At 40.6% G+C, this 25352-nt stretch overlaps 1 protein-coding gene across 1 annotated transcript; it reads right to left on the bottom strand.

Moving 5' to 3' along the window:
• Window positions 1–5346: 5346 nt before the first annotated feature.
• Window positions 5347–11005, bottom strand: IL17F (interleukin 17F; the record flags this gene model as incomplete). The annotated part of the gene is made up of 3 exons (XM_081044560.1): window positions 5347–5611; window positions 6864–7069; window positions 10979–11005. 3 exons carry the CDS (start codon window positions 11003–11005, stop codon window positions 5347–5349), a joined length of 498 nt encoding a protein of 165 aa, XP_080900686.1.
• Between the last annotated feature and the right edge of the window lie 14347 nt (window positions 11006–25352).

Here is a 25352-nt window from a genome sequence, read left to right as displayed (position 1 = left end):
GTGACAGCAGGCCTCAGAGTGTCCTAGCTTTTTGCAGAGCTACCGCAGGCCCCGTACTCGTGGCAACTGTCCTTGGTTCTCAGCGTGGCCTCTCCCACATACCTCCAGGTACAGTACAGGTGGCAACCACCTGTAGATCATTTTGTAGCTCCTACCAGGTAGCCCCCGGCTGGTCACAGGCAGTGGGTGACCTGGGCCTGCACTGGAGCCCCTCCCAAGAGGCCCCAGAACTAACATACTTGGAGGTTGGTTTTAGACCACAGCAGAGCACTGCCCCATTGGCCCCATAAGCAGCACACAAAAAGGGCAATCTTAACAGGCACCAGAGCCCACTGGGGTGAATCCTGCTCCATGGGGTAAGCTCCCTGCGTAGTAGTGCATAAGCTATGGACATGGCCAAACCCCACAATTAGTCAACCTGAGAGTCAAAACCACCCACTGACTGTCAACAGCAATCAATGTTCAACTATAACAGGATGGCACACACATCTCACACAAAGCACACTCCTGGAGCAACTAACTCAGGTGACCAGGGAGACTGTGCCACTGGGCCCACAAGACCCCTACTACATAAGGCCACCTGGCAACACTGAGAGACATAGGTTTCTACCTAATACATAGAAACAAACACAGAGAGGCAGCCAAAATGGAGAAACAAAGAAATATGTCCCAAATGAAAGAACAGGAGGAAATTCCAGAAAAAGAATTAAACAAAATGTAGGTAAGCAACCTCCCAGATACAGAATTCAAAATAATGGTCATAAGGATGCTCAAGGAACTTAGTGAGAACTTTAGCAAAGAGATTGCAATCACACAAAAAAGGACATAGAAACCATAAAAAAGAACCAGTTACAAGTGCAGAATACAATAACTGAAATGAAGAATGCGCTAGAAGGAATCACCAGCAGACTACATGAAGCAGAGATTCGAATCAGTGATTTGGAAGACAAAGTAGCAGAAAATACACAATCAGAATAGCAAAATGAAAAAAGAATCCAAAAAAATGAGGAGAGTTTATGAGACATCTGAATGAACATAAGTGTAACAACATTTGCATCATAGGGGTACCAGAAGGAGAGAAGAGAAGAGAAGGGATTGAGAACCTATTTGAAGAAATAATGACTGAAAACTTTTCTAACCTGGTGCAGGAAATAGACGTACAGTCCAGGAAGCACAGAGAATCCCAAACAGGATGAACCAAATAGGCCCAAACCAAGACACATTATAATTAAAATGGCAAAGGCTAAAGACAAAGAGAGAATCCTAAAAGCAGCAAGAGAAAAACAATTACCTACAAGGGAGTTCCCACAAGACCGTCAGCTGATTTCTCAGCAGAAACTTTGTAGGCTAGAAAAGACAAGCACAGAATATTCGAGGTGATGAAATACAAGAACCAAGGGTACTCTACCCAGCAAGGCTATCATTTAAAGTTGAAGGACAGATAAGGAGTTTCCCAGACAAGAAAAAGCTAAAGGAGTCCATCACCGCCCAACCAGTATTACAAGGAATGTTAGAGGGACTTCTAACATTAAGTGAAGATGGGGAGAAAAAAGATTATTATTGTAAGATGCGGAGAAAAAAGATTAATATATATATATATATAAATAATAAAATGGCAGTAACTACATATCTATCAACAATTGCTTTAAATGTAAGTGGATTAAATGCTCCAATCAAAAACATAGGGAGGCTGAATAGATAAGAAAACAAAATCCTTACATATGCTGCCTCCAAGAACCTTACTTCAGATTGAGACACACACAGACTGAAAATAAAGGGATAGAAAAAGATATTTCATGAAAATGGAAACAAACAAAAATATAAGCAATACTTATATCAGACAAAATAGACTTTACAAGAAAGGCTGTAACAAGAGACAAAGAAGGAACCAGTAATCCTACTTCTAGGTATTTAACCAAAGAAACCCAAATGCTACTTCGAGGGGACATGTGAATCCCTATGTTCATTGCAGCATTGTTTACAATGGCCAAGATGTGGAGCCGGCCTGGGAGCCCATCGATGGAAGAATGGATAAAGAGGAGGTGGTTCATATATACAATGGAATATTACTCGGCCAGGGAAGGGAATATGTTCTTGCCACCTGCAGCGGAATGTATGGACCAGGAGGGTATTGTTCTGAGTGGAGCATGTCAGACAGTGACGATAGATGCAATGTGATTTCACTTATATGTGGAATCTAAAGAACAAAGTGAACAAAATAAACAAACAAAACAGAAATAGACTCATAGATACAGAGAACAATTTGATGGTTGCCAAACTGGGGGGAGATGAGGGGATGGGTAAAAAAGGGGCTAAGATTAAGAAGTACAAATTGGTTGTTACAAAGTGTTCATGGAGATGTAAAGTATAGAATAAGGATTATTGTCAATAATACTGTAATTACTACGTATGATGTCAGATAAGTACTAGATGTATCAGGATGATAGATGAGGGTTGGGGGACATGGTGAACAATGTGAAGGGATTAAGAAATACAAATTGGTAGTTACAAAATAGTCATGGGGATGTAAAGTACAACAGGGAATATAGTCAATAATATGGTAATAATTATGTATAGTGCCAGGTGGGTACTTGACTAGTCAGGGAGATCACTCCTTAAATTATATAAATGTCTAACCATATGCTGTACACCTGAAATTAATATAAAATAATTTTTAATATCAACTGTTATTGAAAAATTAAAAGAAGGGGGAATGCTGAAGGGGAAAAAGAGGTTCAAATTTCCAGATATAAAACAAATAAGTCACGGGGATGTAATGTACAGCATAGGGAATATAGTCAATAATATTGTGATATTGCAGTATGGTGTCAGATGGTTGCTGGACTTATCGTTGTGATCCCTTCTTTAGGTATGTGAATGTTGAATAACTATTGTGTACACCTGAACCTAATGTAATATTGTATGCTAACTATATTTATAATAAAAATCTTTTAAAAATAAAAACAACTATTTATTATGTATCCCCACTTGAACCCATGCCCACACACTTCTGGGCACACGGACTACTTGCTGTCCCCTAACACATCAAGTTCTTTTGTGCCTCTATTGCTTCTGTTTATACTTCTCTCTTTGCTAGGAATGCCCTTACCCCATTTTCCTCTAGAGCAACTCATACTCATCTCAGTGCAAAAGTCCTGTCCTTTCTGAAATTTCCTGGTGACATATCCTCTGTATTTTCTTAACATTTCATACCTTCATTATAGTACCTAGCACACTGTTTTGAAATTACATGTGTACATGTGTAGCAGATTAATATCTTGATACACTCAGAGGTATAAATTTTTTTCCTCTACAATTTCCTTCATCTCTATACCTCTCTCACCACTCAGACAGGCGCTTTTTATATATATATTACACTCAAGGTAGGGCTATTACTGCCAAAATGAAGAGAAGAGCAAAAGGAAGACTCATTACACAATTTTGAGCACTAGAAAAGACTTGTGAGATTCATAGAAAACTTATGAAGCTGATAGCTATGAGAGAAAATGTTTTTTTAGATTTCAAGAGCCTGAATATTTTAAGTACAAACATCAATGTTTCTACCATAAACAAAACATTCTGAAACAGAGAGATGAAGAGCCAGCCTAGCAAACTACTCCATCCCCACCCCCACCAATAAACTAGACCAAAGTTTCCCACACTAAAGAGTTAAAAATGGGTGCCAGGCTCCTGCCACTAGCCCATCCTCAAGGCAAGTTGCATAGAGGAGTAAGAACTTATGCCCCACTTCCACCCTGGGTCCTGGAAAGCAGCAGCAATGCAGATATCTGAACCAGTTGTACGGTAGCAGTAAAGGAGAAAATGTGCTGTGCCATATCTGGGCAAGAGAGGGATAACAGCATCTCTGAGTGTCATGGAGACCAGAATCTGGAAACTTCTGTGTCCCCAAGAAGGATTAGAGATGGATGAAGGACAACCAGTCAGAATAAGGAAGATTCTAAGTGACCGCCGTCGCTGATGACCAGGGGCTCTGGACATGGCCATTACCATTCCTGTGGCCCTTCTATATGCATTTCCATACGCATTTTCTTTGTATCTCTACTAGCTAGCACAGTGGCCAAAAAATATTCACTTTGTAAAATAATGTAGCTAGGAAGATGGATCAGTAAAGAGTTACCAGGGAACATGAGTTCTATTTGCACTGTTTTCCTTAACTGTGCATGTAACCCCCAAGAACCATGAATAATAAAATAAGTCTCCAACTCATATAAACAGAGAACAGATTGGCAGTTGCCAGGGGTGGAGGATGAGAGAAATGGGGAGATGTTGGACAAGAGGTACACATTTTCAGTTATAAGATGAGTAAGTTCGTGAGACCTAATGTACAGCATACTGACCATATGTAACAGTGCTGTATTGTATAGTTGAAATTGGCTAAGAGAATAGATTTTAAATGTTTTCACTACAGAAAAAAAGGTAACTATGTCAGGTGTAACTTATTGTACACTCATTTTGCAGTATATTCGTGTATCAAATGATCACATTGTATACCTTAAACATACACCGTGTTATTTGTCAATAAATTATACCTCAATAAAGCTGGGGGGAAAGTATTATGACCAAGATCACACAAAAAATAATAATAAAAAACAATTGTAGCACTAGCATTTTGATGAGAAAATATGAAAACCAAATGACAGGTATATAGAATTTCAAAACGTTTAGGGCTACAAGGTCTGTGAGCACAAGCTGAGATGAACACCTAAAGTATTGTTTAATCATTAATACTTTATTAGATCAGTACTTGATATATTAATTTTATCCTAAAACTTTATATAATCAGTACATCATAAATATGTGAACAATTTCCTTACAAAATAAATATTGGGCCAACCTCATCTATATTTAGCAAATGTTCAACAAACATATGTATTAAATCTTTATCCCCATCGTTCCCACCCCATCCTACACAGCCCCTCCCATACATAGTCTTAAATTGCGGGTATGTTTTCTGCGTTTCATCCATGTGGAAGAGAGGCCCATTTTACCAACAAAGCAACCAGGGAATGGCACTGTATCACAGTGACTCCATGGTTGGTCATCACGTGGGATTGCATGGTGGTCATCACAGCACATAGACAGTGGACAAAGGGCTCCTTCATTCTGCTCCATCCATTTTCAGGGGGTTAGGACATTGGAATATTAGAACATCTCAGGACTATGTTAGGATTTGGAAGCACCCAGAAAGTTAATACTACATCTAATACAGTGCTTTGAGAATTCCATGCAGACCTCATTAAGAGTCCTGTGAACGTGGAGAGAATGGGGGACCACGCAGGACTTGTTGCAGAGTGCTGGATGAGGAGTGGCATTTCTACAGCTCCTTCAGCTGAGTTGATGTGCCGCGTTCAGGTCATGCACATAGCGGACGATGGGAGTGACACAGGTGCAGCCAACAGTCACCCTCACTTTCTCCAGCCAGAAGGAAGGAGAGCAGCCCTGGGACTCTCTCCGGAGGACCAGGAACTCTTGCTGGATGGGAACAGAGTCCATGGAGCTGTCTTCCTTTCCCTCGGCATTGATACAGCCTGAGTGTCTGCACTGAGCCTCTGCAATCTCAGAGGGGAACCGGTGGGGGTCCCGGGTGATGCTGTAGGAGGAGCAGGCAAAAGCAGATGGTGAGACAAGAGAGGGGAAGATGGACAAAGGAGCGCTCGCCTACAGGGAGGTCATTCTGAGAAATTCAGGGCTGTCACTCAAGCTTTGGAACAAACAGCTTGGATTCATTCATATACCACCCTCTGGCCGGTGCTTAACTCCCTAAAGCTCAGTCTCCTCGACTATAAAATGGAGATTGTCATACACCTCTCTCTTAAGATTGTTGAGAACATTCAATGATACAAATGCATATGAAACGCCATACTGTACCATCTTGGCATTCAATAAATGTTAGATCTTTTACTTCATTTTTCTTTACATTGTTATTATTGTAATTATTATTCATCCTTTGCTTAGAGAGTGAAATCACTAGTAGGTCTTCCAGTATACAGTCTACGAAGCCTGCTGCTTGGGGGAAAAAACCCCAAAACCCAAAGCCTCGGGAGTTTGTGAATCCAGTGCCTTCTCTGTTTCCCCCTTGATAGCCCCTGTGCCAGGAGGTAAAGGTAGCCAAGCCAGTCCTGCCAGCTAGCCACCATACATACTCCCCTCATGTGGGAAGCAATGCAGGCAGTGCCAGAGCACTTCTAATTGTCCCTGGAATCATTTTTATACTTATATTTGGAGAATATAGATGAGTGCGTGATATTCCAAGAACCTACACGTAAGACAAAGTCACAGGACTGTACCCTGAACATTGCTACCTAGCATCCCACTTCCCCAACAGGCTTTCCCCTCCACGCTGCCCTCCTCCCACTCCTTAAAGACCTAGCAAATCTGAGGGACTCTCTTAAAACTGGCTTTGCTGGTTCCCACTTTATTCCCATACAGAGATGATTATGTGAGCTGTTCTAAAGAGCCCTCTCTTCTAACACAGAAAGTCTGTCAAGTCCCATCCAGGGTTGCATGAAACAGAATAAATAGTAAGACATAATAATAAATACATAATAAATAGTAAGACCTTCAACCACTTGGGAAGACCTAGCCCAAAACAGCAAGAAAAATGTGAGCTCCCAGGTAAAATGAGATCTCTGTTCTTAAGAGGAAATGTGAGGGCTTTCAGTGTTTCTTTAAAAAAAAAAAAAAAAAAAAAATCTACAATTAGAATAAATTATTAGGTTGGTGCAAAAGTAATTGTAGATTAAAATGTTAAAAATAATTGCAAAAACCGCAATTACTTTTGCACCAATCGAATAAATTTTTTTCAAAAAGAAAATGTGACGATCCCTTTCCTTTGCACTTACTTGTAATCCCAGGGGGAGCTGGAGCGGTTCTGGAAGTCGTGTGAAAAGGGAACACCCTGGTTTTGATGGAGGATGCGAATGTCAAGCCTTATGCTATTGTTCTCCAGAGGAGGGCAAGGGGCAGCATCCTCTGCTTTGGGGGTTATCTGAGCTGCCCCCTCCCGGAGGGGAATGAGCCCCAGCATCAACAGCAGCAGGGACTTGACCTGGAAAATAGAGGAGGTTGCAGCTGGTTAAGGACTCTGGTGTCACTTTCTGGCAAGACAGATCTCATGTTTTCCCTGAACACAGCATTCTTGATCCTTTATGGGATCAGGTCCTCTCTCTGAACCTCAGATCCTCACCTAGAAATGGGAATGGCCGTACATGAAAGTGCCAGGGTACCAAACGTAGTGACTCAGCCCTCCACAGTACGACAGCTCCTAACCAGTGACACAGAAAGATATCAGAATCTGGGACTGGCCTCCTCACTGAGCCTCTGGTTTCTTCTTTCCAACCGGATTATCATACTTGCATTATAATAATATTCACAGGATTAAATGAAATGTTCTGTGTAAAGCGCCTATAAATCTGTCTAACAAAAATAGAGGCTTACTAAATGATAGCTCTTATCCTTATTTCCAACCTCATATTCCATGAATCCTTCACAAAACCTTTCCTCCTGGCCATTCTTCCCCCTAGAATACACTGCTCACCTTTCTCTCTCCAAACCCTACCCTTCCATCAGGGCCCCACTCAGAATGTGGTCTCCTCCAGAATGGTCCCTAAAGTAGTTCAGTTAGAAGTATGTTAATTATCCTTAAATCAGAAAGCTTGTAGCATCTAGCACTCAAGCAGCATTTCTTTATTGCCTGGAAATGCAGTATTTGTGCTCGTGTCAGATCTACGCCTATTAGATTGCAAGTTCATGCAGCAGAACGTGTCACAGAATGGGTGTTCCATAAATACTTTCTGGATGAATGAAAAAGTGGATGGCTAAATAAATAAACAAAACAATACAATTAAATGAACAGTATAGTTAAGCTCAATGCGTTAAGAAAAGCACTTTGGAAAAGCAAGGATAGCAAAGTTCCAATTATCCATACTAATTGAAAGAAACAGGGGTACTAGTAATGCATAACACCAGAGACTATGGGAACTACTTCTCTTGAACTCTGGAACATATTTTTTTTATACTTACATTGAAATATTGGTGTATCTGGTGTTACAGGAATGCACAAAGAAAGTGCTCTGTGAAGACCTAAAATTTTCTCCAGGTTCCCTTTGTCATGACAGTGCTTTGCTTACCCCACCATCCCCACTGACCCTCACTGGGGATGAACAAGGCCCATCACTAACTCTCAAAATAATGCAGAACAAGAACTAAAGCTGAATTGCTTTCATGCTCTGGGCTCAGTGTTGTTCAAACTTTCATGATTTAAGTAAGAAGGTAGGAAAGGCAATTAGACATGTTGGTTAAAAGGACTTCCTGTCTTATATTTCGTGGATGCTGGAGGCAAGAAATGATAAGAGTAAACAAAAAGGTTATGGTGTCAACTTGCTGTATCAAGGTAGCTGATACTAAAAAGAAGTTGAAAGCAATATTGACTCAGATAAGCCTGAATGAGGCTGATTTGCCTCCAGATAATCAGCAATCATCTCCTTTCATGTCCCACAATCATTCATTCATTCAACAACTCTCTCTCATCTCTATAGTGTGGTGATTCAGGACAGGGACCCTGGAATCAAATGTCCTGGGTCCATAATTCAGTTCCAGGACTCCTACTAGCTATGACTCAGTTTCCTCCCCCAGAAAATGTGAAGATTAAATGATATTATGACCCATATAAAGCCTATAGTGCAGGGCCAGCGTGTGGTAAATATTCAGTGCAGGTGACTAGTATTAAGTCGACATGGTGCTGATAATACACAATGGGCAGGAAAGATGTGAAATTTGTCTAGATATAGCACTATGTAGTTTTCTGTCTAGATATAGCACTACATAGTTTTAAAAAGTAAAAGGATACCTGTTTAGACAAGAGTGTTCTTAGATAGCTTCCCAAGCCCATCAATCACTTCCTTAGGTTTCTTACGTAAATCCCGCCTTTATGTTTTTCTTTTCTGTATCATATTCACTAAATCCTTTTGAATTTTCGTTATCAAAGCTCTAAAGTCCTTGTACATTGAGGTTGTCTGAGTTAGCAAGAATTGCCATGCTTCTAGTATGTCGTTATTCCATACACTTATATTCTTAGAGCATTTTAGAAAACACTTTCACATCTCTTTACCCACTGCATTCTCACAACTGCTTTGTGGGGTAGGTCATGTCAGTATTAATTATCCTGATTAGATGGGTGAGAAGTTGTGTCTGAGAGGCAACAAATAACTTGGTTGGGTTCGCCAGCCTATTAATGCCAGTCTGGGGACCCAAACCTAGGTGTCAGTGGCCAGAGCTATTGCTGTTGAAGATCCGTATTGTTATTAGCAACAGATAGCCACTTACAGATGTTTCATCTCACAGATGTGTCATCTGTGAGTTCCTCCTGCCCCGTTGGAGGAACCAAGCATTTTATGCAATGTGACAACTGCATCAGAATTGTATGAGCGTTGTAGGTCACATGACCCTTTATTAGGAAATCAGATTATATCTGCAGATCTGTCTAGTTTGCTCCACGAAGCTGTTGATCTGAAACGGTAAGTTTTAGTGGTTATGCAATACAGAGCAGGGACTCTGCTAAGGCTCTTGCTGGTTTTTCAGAATTATATATACAACACTTCTTCTCTGAGAGGCTCAGAAGTGAATGTTGTCCTTGGAGCCAGGAAACCTAGATTCATGTCCCAGTTCTTGTGCATACAGTACCCTGTGATGTTGAATCTCTGAACTTAATTGATCTGTTGCTCATCTGTAAAACGAGGAAAGTAGTTCCCAACCTACTTCACGGGATTGATGAGAGAGTCTCAGAGGTAAAAAAATAATAATATTATTAATATTAGTGTAGAACACTTATTGAATGCTTTCTCTATCCTGATTGGTTGTTACATTAAAATGGCCGGGTTAACTAAAAACTACATATGCATAGATCTGTTGTTTCAGAGTAGAGATTTAGTCACTTATAATGATATCAATTAATCTCCCCACCAAAATCCTATGAGGGAGATACCATTAGTATTCCCCTATACTGATAAGGGGAATAATAATGCACAGTGTGGTTAAGTAACTTACCCAAATCCCACCACATTTAGTAAGTGGTGGAGCCAGGTCTGACTCCAAAGCCTATGTCCCCGAAATGCTGCACTTTGTTGCATTTCTTATCATATTTAAAACAATATGTAAATATAACGCAGTATTATCCTCACCATGTGCCATGACTTTTTTACTAAAATCCAAGCTTTTTTAAGTTGCATGGCTTATAAATAGAGAAAAAAAGAGAGTTATTTAAATTTAAAAAAAGAAGATTATGAGTGATTTCCCAAGCATTGTTTTCATGCTCCTCTGTATTAAATCCTTCCCAGGTCTTACCTGACTAGTGCCAGGTAAGATACTAGATGCAAAAGAGGTAGGTTTCCATCACACTCACATCTCTCTCTCTCCTCCAAGAGGAACAAAACAAGGCAAAAATAATCAGCTGTCAGACACAGTAAATTCCCTCCTCTACGTGCTGTTCAGAGTTCATCACTGGGTGGATTCACCGCCTCCATCCAGGGCACTCCTTCTCTACCTTTAGTCTTGATAGAATCATGAAACCACTTGAGGCCCCAACATCCTTGGTTAAAATACGTACGGGCATATCCTAAAAAGATCGTAAGCTCCCACAGGAGATTAGAGTTTTAAACCAAGCTAACTCTATAATGGTGGCCACAGGAGAGAACGTATGCCGTTTGTGACACCAAGACCTAAGCAAGCTAACACCAACTGTGCAAAAGCCATCGGGTAAAACCCTATATTTTGTACCTCATTATAACTTCTAGCTATTGTCTTTTCTTTTTCTCTACCAGCAGGGGTCAAAATTAAAGTCAGCTTTATTTTTTAAAGAAATGACCTCCAAAACGGTGCCAATCAAGCCTAATTCCTTAGAAATCTGTTTTTCCTGAAATCCTAAGGATGACCTACCTAAAGAGAAATTTTTACTACTCACCATGGCTGAGTTATGCAGGATGGTCATTGTTGCTTTGCTCTGGTTGCTCTTTCAGTGTATGTGTCACCCTGTGTATGCCTGGGTTGTGTCAATGAGCATACCTGTTGGTTTTATAGCAATCACTGCCCTTGTTTTAATTGACCTGCTTACCGTCTTAAGATGTGGTTGCCCCAGAGTTACTGACGAATATAGTCTTTTTTTTTCTATTCCACTTCCTGAAGGGGAATCAAAGGGGTACCCTAAAAAGGGTTGACGGAAAAAGGACGAAGGCTTTCTTTTCTTCTAACCCACTTCCACCCCCATTGCCCTCAAATCACAGCAAAAATCTTAACTAATTTACTACAGAAATGAACCAAGTTACAAATTGCTGTCATGATCTTTTACATTCTTCTACAAATGGCTTAGAACCCTTGTCACTCACTGTATGTTCTACTTTCCAGTCATGTAATATGAACCATGATTTAAGTGGGAGATAAGTCATCCTTAGAGGAGCCTTGGTATTAAATGAGAGGCCTCTCTCTAGCAATGTTTTATGAATGGAAAACAAAACCAGAGAAATGAAAGACATCAATGAACTATTCCAAAATTATATCCCCAGGAGTCTTGTAGTCAACCTAAACTAATTCTATTTTAACCCGATGGTTAGACTCCTACTGATGCTTTAAATAATCATTATTCATAGAACATATAGTGCCCACTATCTTGGCTATTTCTGATTGATGATGATTTTTTTTAAAAAAACCAAAATGGATTGGCAAGTAGAGCCTTTAAATGTTCTGATGTGTAATTTTAAACAACCTACTAAAAGCTAATTTGTCTCAGTTAAGATCAGGTCAATAAATATTTATTAAGCAAATGCTATATGTCAGGCATTGCACCTTAGAAGCACACAGAGATTTCTGAAATAACGGTAACTTGCTTTTTTGTATCTCCACTAAGATTAGGTAAAATTACTCATGCATTTTTAAAAAAGCAAGGCACATTCTAGCAAGACAAAGTTATTTCCATCTATCACATGTTTGAACAACTTCTCTCCATTTTCTTTAAGTGAAGGAAATGAAGAGAATGCAGCTCTTGGGTTCACTGGGAGACTCTCCATACTTGATCAAAATTCTGTGATCATGGGCCTTTCATCCATGTTTCTACTCTCCACACCTGTGGAGTCTTCTCCGCACCTCTCCTCTGGAACAATCAGAAGTTTAACTCCTATAAGAATACTTCCTTGAATCATCTTTCAGGCCTCATACTCTTCCACATTACCTCTGTGCTCATATTTAGTTTATTTCGCATTTGTTTATATGTTTTATGATGAGTCTCTGGGGTCTTCATTGACTTGGGGTAACTATAGTTTCCCCAATAATTTCCACCAGCCTCCTTCTCTAAATATGTAGCCCCAAACATATGACCTAAACTAAAGCAGTGTATTTTTATGCATGCCCCGATTCAAGAGAAGTCCACTACCCAATCCCTTCTAGCTAGACTGAAACCCTGAAGCCCATCTTGTAGAGAATTTTTAAGACCTCACCAGATACGCCCTCCCACATACTCAGTGAAGCTACCACCATGAAATCAAGAGCCATGTTTTCATCTATCACTCATGCGATCAAAGCAATATGTGCAATAGGCCCGTAAAAGCATATTAAATTGAGTGGTTTCTTCAGTGGTCTCTCACCTATTCAGAGCCATACCTCAATGCATAGAATACACCAGCTCTCTTGAAAGAAGGAACGAGTAAATCACCTTGAATCAATAGTGCTTAATTTAATACAAGAGAGTTTCCTGGATTGCTGGGGAGAATGGCCTTTGTGTAACAAGGAAGCAACATGGACATTTTACATCCAGTGGTGACGGCGTTTTCTCCTAACAAGGTAAAAATAACTAACTTATCAGGATGTCAAACTAGTAATCAGCTTTTACCAAGTTTGAACTGAATCAACAGATTCAGATCATTGTTTCATCTAACATTTACTGAACACTTTTATACTGTAAATCAAGTGCTAATACTGGGGACACAGTAATGAATACATGGTGAGCACATACCTGATGATGGTGGTAGACCTTCACTAACTGGCCCTGTACCACCCATGACCCAAGCTGTTATCAGCTTTAAGCGTTTCCGTAATGCAAGTGGAGCCATCATTCAACACACTGACAGCTAGGACACTCCACACTCAATTCAAGAGCCCATAGAAAGAGACTCTGAAGTTCCAAGAATGAATTACACAGAGCCTCACAGGAGGTAAAATATTATAGCTGGTCAAACATCCAACTTAGCAAGACTTTTTAATGCCTGACCATATGCTGGAAGCTGTACTCTATGTTTACTGGGGCTATTACAGGTAATAGACTGTCTATTATAGCCTCTACATTAATGAGTTTAAAATCTTACTATGGAAAGAAAGCAAACACACATATATTAACCAACCAAGAAGATAATGACATAAGATTGTTGAAGATAGATAGTTATACATACACATTTAGTTTTATAAATCCAACCTTCAAGAGTTTTTATATTCACTGAAAAAAAAAGGTGAATCTAATGAAAATATGCAGCCCAACCTAACAGTGTATAATGTGGAAATGTGGATATAGAAACTGATACCTAGAAGTGAGGTTCTACCACAGCAAAAGGCTAAAACAGTGGCATTTGTGTCAACAGAGGTCAGCCAGAAGGCTGTGATGACAATGAAATTGTAGGATAGAAAAATGATGACCCACATTATGCAATAGCAAAACATTTGGTAAAATTATTGCCTGAAATAATTTAAGAGGTAGATATTGTACCTAGAAGTACAAGAGCTCTAGAGAAAAAGAATGCAAAATAGAATGTTAGTTGTGTGTGTTGGATGCTAGTGACTGCATTTGGCAAGGTAATACAAGAAAGTGATGAACTCGGGAAGAAGTTGGCAGGTTTGCAGACAAGAATGAAAAGAGTCCAGCATTCAGTCTTGCAAGGTTGAAAAAAAACAAAACTTCTATCCCCCAAAAGCAAAACATAATTTTGAAAAGGCTTTGAGGGAGAAATTCCCAGTTAAACCTTTTGACCAAAAAGATTTCCTATGGGCAAAACTCAAGATGAAGCATCTGGTACATTCTTTTAATTGAATAAAAGGACTCAGAATAAAGACTGTAAGGGTATATTTCTAGTAAACTACCATTAATTTGAAAGAGAGAGAGAGAGAGAGAGAGAGAGAGAGAGAGAGAGAGAGAGAGAGAGAGAGGAGAATGAAAAGCAAAAAAATAGACATTTTCTGGGAATTATGCCACAAAAAGAACTGATTCAGATAAGAAGTTTACTAAGTTTCTGAAAGAGCTTTTAAGATTAATCATGAACCCACCCTCAGTCCCCTGACCATCTAGGAGCAGGAATTAAGGCCCTAAGGAAGGTCTACTTGCCAATACTATTTCTGATGTGGCCAAAGAGATGAGTGCAGGGAAATATCTCCAAGGGGTGAAGCCAGACATCACAAAGAGTCTCTGGGAGTTGGGCCCCTCTTGAAAAGCAGAATCAGGTGGGGGGAGGGAGATGAGGGTAAGGAGGATCAAATATATGGTGATGGAAGGAGAACTGATTCTGGGTGGTGAACACACAATGGGATTTATAGATGATATAATACAGAATTGTACACCTGAAATCTATGTAATTTTACTAACAATTGTCACCCTAATAAATTAAAAAGAAAGAAGGAAAGGAAAGGGAAGGGGAGGGGAGGGGAGGGGAGGGGAGGGGAGGGGAGGGGAGGGGAGGGGAGGGGAGGGGAAGGGAAGGGAAGGGAAGGGAAGGGAAGGGAAGGGAAGGGAAGGGAAGGGAAGGGAAGGGAAGGGAAGGAAAAGGGAAGGAAAGGAAAGGAAAGGAAAGGAAAGGAAAGGAAAGGAAAGGAAAGGAAAGGAAAGGAAAGGAAAGGAAAGGAAAGGAAGAAAGAAAGAAAGAAAGAAAGAAAAAAAGAAAAGCAGAATCTTGGTCTGACCAAAGAACATACCACAATACCACAAGGCCTGGGATCCCGACAGTCAACCAAGCAGGATTTCCAGGTTGCTACAGACCAAAACTACTGTGCATTTCCCATTCATTCTTTTTCCAAATGGAAGTGTTTATTGCTATTTTCCTGCTCTATTCTACCCGCTCAGACCTTATGTAGAGCACGATAGTATGTATACATACCATTTAGATACTCTGATAAGATGGGACTTTTGGGTGCTCTCCCGTAGGGAGAAGGTGAAGATATGATGTATGCAAGGAGAGTGAACCAAGTACTTGGTGAACAGAAGGATGGACTATGGTAGCCACTTTGAAAAATCACAAAAATGCGGTGCTCTACTTCCAGGAACCTGGAGGATGACACTTCTTTGCCTCCTTCCTACATGACTTGCTTTGACCAAAGGAATGTGAGTGGAAGTGAAGTGTTTCGCATCTAGGCAGAAGACTCAAAAACCCATTTGTCCTTCTTCATGACCTCTCCTCCCCTGCCTCGGGAGATTAGGGTAACATGTGGGGAAATGATAGCATAGTAAGAGAATCTGCATCTCTGACTGAGTCCAAGGAGGTGGGCCTCCCCGCTGACCTACATTGGACACGTAAGTATGATCAATGTGTTCTTGTAAATCACTGTGATTTGGGGATGGTTACTGTCGCAAATGCTCGTCAAATCGGACTGATAAAAGACATTAAATGAGTATACAGGCTTTTCTGTTTATTTTTACTTTTTATCAGAGCTCTGACTCCTCATGAACATAGTCAGTTAAACAATGTTATCCTCTATTCAATTTAAAGAATAGTTATAAAGAATTAAATGCAAAAAAATAAACTGAGGCTATCATTTGCTATCTCACTCACTAAACAAAAGCTGTTAGTATATAATTTATTTTAACCCCAGCCTTATCTCCAAATGATATTAAGACACTTCTTTCTAATTTCCCTGAATACTTATTTATGTTAGGATCAGACTCTTCTGAATAAGGGTTAAGAACATTAAGTCAGAATGGCCTCAAAGTGTTATGGCTTTTATTCCCAACCTTTACGCCTCCTGAAGCTCTTCTCTCTCTCTCAAGTACAAATATTCTTCCTCTGTTTGGTCTATTAAAGCCTATTAAGTAGATAATTTATCTGTCTTTTAAGTCCTTATCCCTAGATCATTTAGAAAGTCCATGTTCCATTCCCTTTCGAAATCCCAACTCTGTCCCCAATTGAAGAAAAACAAAATGTGGTAACATGACAGTATGTTACTGTAAAGCTACAAGCCTCACAAACTCCATAACATCCTTTCCCTCCCCCCTTTTTAATGCAAAAGATTATTTCCAGATTCAGGATTCTTTGCACCTGTTAATTCAGTTTTACCTATCTGTTTTGAGTCAAATATTCACACCCATATGTACTTGCTGGACTCTCCATAAAAATCACACGTCATAGCAATTAATCCCATTTCTTGAAGATCAACATATATTCACAAAGAAAATATTTTTAAGGACAAAACAACTTCACTTTTGGCTTAAAAATTAGAGACAGATCATTATAATGATTATTTGTTAGATGACAATACTGTGCCAGGGTCATCCTATGCTGATGTTTGTGGGATTAGGAATTACTTGGGGTTAGATTAACATAGGATAAGACACAGAAATAGAAGCTCTTTCCCTTCTCCATCTGTAACTGTCTCCCATTCTCTCTTCTCATGCCTGTCTGTGTATTTGTCTCAAAGAGTGTAATTCTTGATTTTCTGAAGAAACAAATGAAGAATCTGTGAAAAGAGTTGCAGGGGAGAGAAATAAAGGAAGGGGACCAAAAGCTGAAAAAGAAGAAAAGAGGTGAGGGGTAAGATTTAAGCAAGGAGTTTCCCCCAGAATACTGTATGAGAATCCTTGACAGAATAGGGTTGAGGTCACTGGAGAAAGTTCCAGATCGAATGGGAGAACCTCCCAATTGTGAATCTATTCATGGAAGCTTTTGCACCAGAGTTTTATCTCTTTGTTTTGCACCAGAGTTTTATCTCCTTGTTAACAAAAACACCATGCATTAAACTCCCTCATGGTACCAGTCAGTCATTATGAAGGGTATTTAACATGGGTACAAGGAAGAAAAACAAAGTACTATCTAAAAAGAGAAAAGGAAAACCATCACCACACAGTTTCCTCTATCCAGAAGTGCCATGAACTTTATATCAGACCAGTTCTGGAGAGAATTTACCATCGTTCCTTGTGTAAGCGCAAAGATAGAGCTTCTTGCAGAGTACAAACAGAGAAATTGCTACACATACAAATGAAAGAATTTGAGTTATCCCTGGAGAGAAGGGAAATGGAAAGAGATGCCAATAAGAGACTTCCAGTAGCTGACGTGGCAAGGGAACTTTTGAGTCCTCAGCTCTGCATTAAAATTGTTTCCATGTCTACATTGTGCTTTACTTCTGTTCCATTATTTCCATGTCTAAGGTAAAATTCTTTATATACGAAACAGGCTTTACATACAAAAGATCAGCAAAGTGATGTGAAGAGCGAGCAGCAGCGTCAGGATGGGAGACAGCAAGAATGGGTCAAGCAAAAACCTGAAATGAAAAAAAAAAAAGAATCTGGAATGAATCCCCCACCCTGGCCAGCTAGGAGGGCCTTGCTACTCAGCGCTTCATCCTGGGACCAGCAGCATCTAGTCTGCTAGCACCTGGGAGCTTGTTAAAAAAACATAGAATCTCGAGCCTCTACCCCAAACCTATTGAATCAGACTCGCATTTTCACAAGATCCTCAAGTGATTCATATCACACGAAAGCCTGGGATGCACTGCTTTAGGGAACATGAAAGGAAGGGCGAGACTCCCCATAAATGACAGTGGGGCTCACAAGATGCATTCCATTTTCTGAAACTGAGGAACTGCGAATCCAAGCATCCTTCCCAAGTAATCGGGATACCAACCAGGAGCCTTAAATCTCATAGCTGTACTCCCTTGCAGCTAAGAACCATACTTGTTCTCCTGCTCTGGAGGTTTCCTTGGCAAGGGCAGGGATGAAGAGAACAATAGGAAAGTGAGGTTGTTCCTTGTCAAAATTTGGCAGCAGCTGCTTTGGGCTGGTCTCACCGAGCTACCCACAGGCTAGTTGCAGGCAACTCAAGGTTTCATGCAGACTTTCACTTACTCAGCAGAGAAGCTGATTTCCTGCATCAAGTTGGATGGAATTAGTCAACATACTACCGAGTGCCAATGCCTGGGGAAAGCCCATGTGAGTGTCTGTCAAATACTGTCGCATTTTCCTGGCTTCCTCCCACCAAAATTTCTCCTCGGCCTTTTTCTACCAGCTTATACAGGAATGAGGATCAGCAATATTTGCTCCTGGAACTGTCATCATACTGACAAAACCAACAAAGTTCTGACGTAATGAGGTGGTATGGCAAGTCTAGCCCCAGAAAGATGACCTCGCATTCCATTCTTGCTGCTAGATTAAATGACCAATTCATTAGATGTTGGCCCAAATCTAGTGGGTGGCCTCAGCCTAGTTTATTAACAAAAGTCACCTTCCCAAACATTTCACATGAGAAAACTCACTTTTCAGCTTCTGCTCCACAAATCGTTTCGTATTTCTGAACCCTCACAGTCTCCAGACCAGTTCCCTTTTCCTGGAATAACCATTTCAGTTCTCTCTACTCATTTAGGTTGTGCCCAAACGCCCGGCCTCTTCCTTGAAACCCATCTCCTCGGAACTGCAAAATACTCGTGTCTTGCCCTCTTCTGAACTCTCAACTTAACTCTCATGGCATTTCACGTAGCAATTACTTCTCTAATGTCCATTCGAATGGCTATTGCTGTGTGCTTTTGCTTTGTAAATTTTCAGGTGTTTGTTCCTATCTGCTCTCTGGATTTTAAACTCTTTAAAGGAAACAACTGTGACTTCTTTTTTATGCTCCCACCACTCCCACACCCCTAGCGAAATATCCTACCCATAGCTCATGCTCATTGAATATCTATTCACTTGATTTGATTTGATATTGATACTAGTTAATTTCTTCTGCCACCTAGTTTCTCGCTAATATGGGGATCAAGAGTATGCCACCACAACATACACCACTTTGGAATAAGGATTAGTTTGAGCTGAAGGCAATAGAGAAACAGACTTGGAAAAGCCTCTCTGGCCTCCCCCTTTCTGTCTAAAAGCAGGGCATTAATTTCTCTTTGCAAAGGTGTCTTCCTCTCCTATATTAGGAAGAGGACAACTCTTATCAGTGGAGTAGGCACCAACTTGAGTCAGCATTACAATCCCCATTAAATAACACTTAGCTTCCATTAGTTTCCCACATATATTTACCTTCCCACAGTTTACATCTGCTAGAAATCCAAACCCCTCTCCTTTCTTGTCTAGTTCCTTCTATCGCTTTGTTAAAATGGTATGTAAGCCCCCCAGTCTCACCACTTCTTTGGATCTTCACTTCTTTTCTGCGAAGATCTCAGTATGCCTAACTCCTTTCTCCTGTTAATCTGTCTTTTGTCAGTTTAATTTACAAGACCCCAGATGTTAAACCTAAGAGAGTAAAGAAGGAAGTGTTTCCTCTCCTACATTAACCTTCAATTCCTAATAGATCAGAGGGGTCGTCAAAAAAAAAATTAATTAAAAAGGGATATTTTGGAGAAGAGAAAACTTATAAGGAATATTATTTTCAAATATTTGGAAGTGTTTTTTTTAAAGGGAAAGGGACTGGACTGTCAGTAGAAGGTCACACCAAGGCTTGATGAACATCTCGTAGTGACATTCCAGAGGGGAACCATGCATCAGGGGGCTGTTTGGACTGGACCATCACCAAGGTCTCTTCCAACTTTAGGATCATATGAAAACAAACAGAAAAGTATTGATATTTTAATTAAACATAGCCTCAGTCTTGGGAGTAGGGGTGTGTGTGAGTGTGCACATGTGTACATGAGTGTTTGTAATTCTGGTTGAATGGAGTAATGTGTCTTCTGCCCTCTTCTTCAGGTTTTTTTTTTCCCCTCTTTCTGTGGAAAACAATCACATGAATCCAAGTGCTAAAACTTCTAAGTGTCACCAACTATTTGTGTTCCATGAAGATCCAGGTTAAGAGGAGAATGAATTGGGGAGTGAGGGGGAGAAGAGAGAGAGCTCTGAAACAAACACACTTCCAGGAAATGTGTCACTTTCACTCCTGCATGGGACTGACTCACAACGATAAATCTCAGGTTCTCCTAATTTTCACAGAAACGCTGTAGAATAATAGGATGAAATGCGTTTCCTGTGGGGGACATTTCTTCAGCTTTGCACAGGTGAGGAATTGAAGGATGTATGAAGAAGGGTGGAGGACAGGAAATAAAAAGATAGAAGAGAATGGATGTGGGAAGAAAAAGTGGAAGCTGGGGGAGCAGAGAGGTGTTCCCAATCTAGCAGGGCTCATTCCACTGCTCTCTCTGCTGCACTTGACCCAGGAGGAGATCAAAAGAAGGCAGATGAAAAAGAATTTCAAGGAAAAACTATTCTGAGGTTTTTGGCCATGCAGACCCCAGCACTTACTTAAGTTGCAGAGAAAGCTTCCTGTAGGTTGCACATGTTTATGTCCATTATATAGGTTTTATGCTGAGCAAGTCACGCGGAGGAGAATGCCACTGCCGATTTGGTTTATCCTGTGACATACTCACACCCTACAGGTTCATGTGTCCAGAGCACCCCTTCACCTAGCACCTAAGTGAGCCATCAAGGCAGGGTAGACTTCTCTTCACTTTTGCTCCATCATACATTTCAGGAGCTACACGGATCTTTAGAAATAATCTGGTCCAACCCTCTCGGCTGATGATGAAGGTTGGATGGCTTTCCTACAGACAGTTCCCAGGAGAAGAGCCCAGCCTGAACCCAGGACTTTTGGCTCCCTCTAGTCTCCATCTGCAAACGAAGTAATCCCTCTCTCCCACTCTTCCAGGGCCATTTTCCTCTTAAACAAAGTGCTGCCCAGAGAGGAAAATGATGATAATATTAACAGCCTGACATTTTAGATAAAGCCATACAACTCACAAAGCATTTTCATATATACAGGATTGTATTTGATTCTCACCACAATTCCATGAGGAACAGATGATAAATCTCTCCATTTCCCAGATCAAGAAATTGAGACTTAAAAGAGTGCATGGAAACTGTCCAAAGCCACACAGCTATTAAATAGCAGAGCTGAAATTCTCTGGGCTTCTGACTCCAAGCCCAGAGAAAGAAAAATAACTTTCCCCCAGATACGGGCTGGAGAATATTTGAAAAGATGCCCAGGGCATGGCGGAAAGGTGACGAGTTGTCCGGGGATCAGACTTGCAGAGCGAGCAACAGGTTCTAAGTGATGTCAGGACCGTAGTCAGGACATCGGAGCAACTCTGCCTTTACTCTGAAGACCATGAGAAATGAAACCAGTCTTTTTGCTATTCTGAATGCTTTTTAGCCTTTTCACATTACCTTCTACACATTTATCTGTGTATTAACAAGATAAATGGAAACAAGATCTGGCCGGATGGTTTCTATGACAGCTCATAAGATGCCTTACTTTTCACCTCAGCATGACAATTCTTTCGACCTCCGATTCTCAAAATTATATAGTGGTGGAAAGTTGCCTTTTCTGTACTTGCTATATGTTAACTGTAGGGAGAATTTTAACCACTTCCAGAAGTCTGAATTGCAAGTACTTGGGAAGGTATTGTGTGAAAAGCACATGACATCTTAAAAATGAACTTAACATCTTAACCAGACTAAATTTGGCAATTTTAAAAAGGTGGGGGTGGGGGTGGGGATATCAAGTGTCAGCAAGGATGTAGGACAAAGGGCATCCTTGATATGTGGGACAGAAATAGGCAATTTAGTGAACTATATCTAAAACTTAAATATGTTCATATTTTTGGTCCAACAATTACACTTCTAGGAAATTATCCTAAGGAAGTAAATAAGCAAGTGCCAACTATCTACCGATATACATAGATGTAGCTGGAACAAAACGCAAGGTATGTTTTCTTTGGGTAACTAGATTACACGTGTTTCTATTTACTTCTTATGATTATTTTCTAGTGTTTCTCTAATGAAAAGATACTGTTTTATAATAAGAAAAAACTATATTTGAGTTTTTAATTAAAAAAAATTTTAAACAGGTTCCAGAAAGGTAGTTTCTGGTAACTATAGTGCTCACGATAGCACAAGCTTTCTGCAAATACCAGTCTTTGCCACGTAAGCTTCTTGGCCCATAGGGCAAATCACTTAGATTGCTAAGAGCGCATTACCAGCTATGCGAGGTCTTCAATTTCATCTCTGCACATTGGCACCCACGGACCTTGTCACACCAGGTCACTCACAGATGTAGTTCTCATCACCTCCAGCTCCCAGAACACTCTCAGCCCTTTGAAGCCTTATAAAGGGAACAGCACAGTATGGTGGTTAGAATGAGGCAGTTAAGAATCAAAATAGCCCTGAATTTGAATCTAGAGTCCACCCCTGGGCAAATTACCTAACCTCTCTAAGCCTATTTCCTTTTCTATAAAACTGGGATAATAAAACCTACTCATAGGATTGCAGGGAAGATTTAACAAGATTATTTATATCGTGCTTAGTACTTAACAAACGATGGCTATTAGCAGGACCACATCTGCTCACCTGCCCCAATCACTAGGTGCATGAAGTTGTTTCTGGGAGTCAGTCTGTTTGGGAGCTTGGAACCTTCATATTATATAACACCCCTACATTAACTCTAATTGGCTGTTGTTGTTTTTATTATCTATTAGAGTTCAATGTGACATGAACTCTCGCATTTATTCTGCAGTATTGGTTTTCAGAAATCTGACTTTAAGTTCATAGTTTCAGAAACATTCTTAGTCCCTAAACTGCAGACTACCGTTTATTAATGCCAATCTCAAATGCCTAACCTGTAATTTGCTAATACACTGGATATACTATGATGTGTCACTTTGAAAACTGGTTTTAAAGTTCACCAAAAAAGTTATAGTAGTTATAATTTTGTTCCCTGTTTCCCTAAACAGTTCATGTTAGATTTTATTAGTCTTAACAATACTTTTTAAAAACAGAACCAATGCACATAGACAAATCCAACTTTAGGCTGGGTTTCTGGAGATATTATCTGGCTCTGTTATAGCTGTCATTCAGGATTCCACCCACTTAAATGACTCCAATAGCAGCACACATAGGCAAGATGGCATGAGTTGATCTTTCTACGTCAAGGTTAAGTACTGGCACTTAAAGGTGGGAAAGCTTAGCTTGCTACAAAAAGTACCTGCTGGGAGAACTATTACCAGAATGGTAAGTCTCAGCAGAGGCTAATATCCTCCTACGGGCTGTGGGAAAATACTCAGGATTTAATAGTAAAAATATTTAGGAAAAGAATTGAGAATCTTAACCCTCTCCCTTGAGGAGAGACTGAAGAGAATGAGTTAGGATTACATGCTGGTTGATAATGGAGGAGGCAGAAAGCAGCACTCATCACTGAGACACCAGCCCTGCAAAAGAAAGTGAACAAGTTTATATGTCGGCAAATTCAAGTGCAGTTGAACAAAAATTAATTTTGTTCTAAACTTTTTCTAGGAATTAAATCTCTTGAGATAATTTGAAATATTCTGGAGTTCTACCCACAAAATAAAGGCACGGATATCGCTACCATGAGAACACCATTTAACAACACGATGGAGGACTCATTCTGACCTGGCTCCAAGTGGTGCCAGGGCTACGGTGTCGTGTGGGTACACCTGACACTAGCTGTTAAAGAGTCATATGTGTTATGGGAAGGGACCTCAGAGATCACTCAGTTCAACTACCTCCTTTTCCAGATAAAGAAACCAAGAAACCAAGCATTTCCCTCTAAGGGAGTGGCTCGCCCAGCCTGGCCACATACTGTCAGAAGGGGAACTCGAACTCAGCGCCTTGCTTCCCAGGGCGGGGCTCACTTCCCTTTGCCAACTTTGGGCTCTTTGGAGAAATTTCCTGTGCAACCAGTACAAAACACTCCACTTCTCCACCTCCCTACCTGTAAAGCAGAGGCGGAGAGACCTGGCTCCTGAGGAGGGGAGAGGATATGGCAGGGAATGGGAAGGACACACAAGGCTGCTGTGAGGACTGAAGCAGCCAGCACACGCCTGCCATGTTCCACTGGCCAAACCCTCTGGATAGATGTCTACTCAGAAAAAATTTGGAACCATTAAGACCGCTGGTGTAGTTTGACAACTCAGGGAAGATGAGCAGGGATAACTTCTCTGGTTCCTGGGAGCCTTTATCTTCGTCTTCCATGTTGTCTTAATGACTCTACCTCCTATGTCTCAGGGCTGTCCTGAGGATTGAGGGGACACTGCCCACATTGGGCAGAAGATTCCAGTTCTTGGGAGAAAGCTGAAGAACCCACTACCACAAGCTAGAGGCAAGAATCCTCTTTGCGCGGTGCTTGAGTCAGAGCCACACTGACAGGTCAGGAAAGACAGGGAAAGGAATAAGAGTTTGGGAATCAAAATGAATCATTTTGTTTTTGTGAAACTTGGTATTTGCAGCAATAATGAAAGTATCAGGGAGTAGCTCCATGCCAGCAGGTACGCACCACCTATTCTCAATTATGTCTCACAAGCACCCTACAAGGCAATAATTATCTCATTTTACAAATGAAGGAACAAGCACAAAAATTTACCAGAATACCAGAAGTTATTCAGCATCGACTCAATTCCAGCGACACTTACCAAATTGATTTTTTTTGAAAACTACCCTTTCACATGGATACTTCATTTATCCAGGAGTGTTAAGGAATAAGGGAGCACAATCTTTCAAGATACAACTTACTTCTCTAAGCCCCACAAATTAGTTTAACTATTTCAGAGAGCAAACCTAAGTGTAAACAGCCTTCTCTTGGAAGGAAGCATGTGTTCCTTTTTCTGCTGCATCTGGGTGACCGCTGCAATCCCGGCACTGTGTGGCAACAGCAAAACCACTAACCTGTACGTCTGCCCCTGCCTGAGCAACCTCTTGGTAACGAGTAAGAATCTATTCTTTATGTGCTTATCAACTTTTTATGTTGCTCTACGTTGAGAAATTATACACGTTTTTGAAAACTCAATTGTAGGTCCCTTGAGTTCTTGTAAGTTGTTTAAACACAGTATTTGTCGTGGTTGCTGCAAACTGTCTTCTGCCTTCTATTTGTGTGTTGGTTTGCAGAGCTGAACTGTCAGCAAGGTAAACTTGGTATAGGTGCTACCGAAATGCTGGGCGCACCTAGTTCCTCTCCCACTGTGTGCCTCCATTTCCTCAGGAGTGAAGGATAGAGAGCAGCAGTTCTATTGACAAAATGTCTTTCTGGACAGATTGTTTGAGGAGACCCCTGAAAGCCCCTAGTTTTTCTTCGTACCAGTGCCCCATCAGTAGCTTCCATTTCCCTCGCGAC

This window comes from Rhinolophus hipposideros, assembly GCF_964194185.1.
Source record: "Rhinolophus hipposideros genome assembly, chromosome: 3".
Classification (NCBI taxonomy): domain Eukaryota; kingdom Metazoa; phylum Chordata; class Mammalia; order Chiroptera; family Rhinolophidae; genus Rhinolophus; species Rhinolophus hipposideros.
The sequence above is the reverse complement of the archived record's forward strand: the minus strand, read 5'-3'. Positions and strand labels throughout refer to the sequence as shown.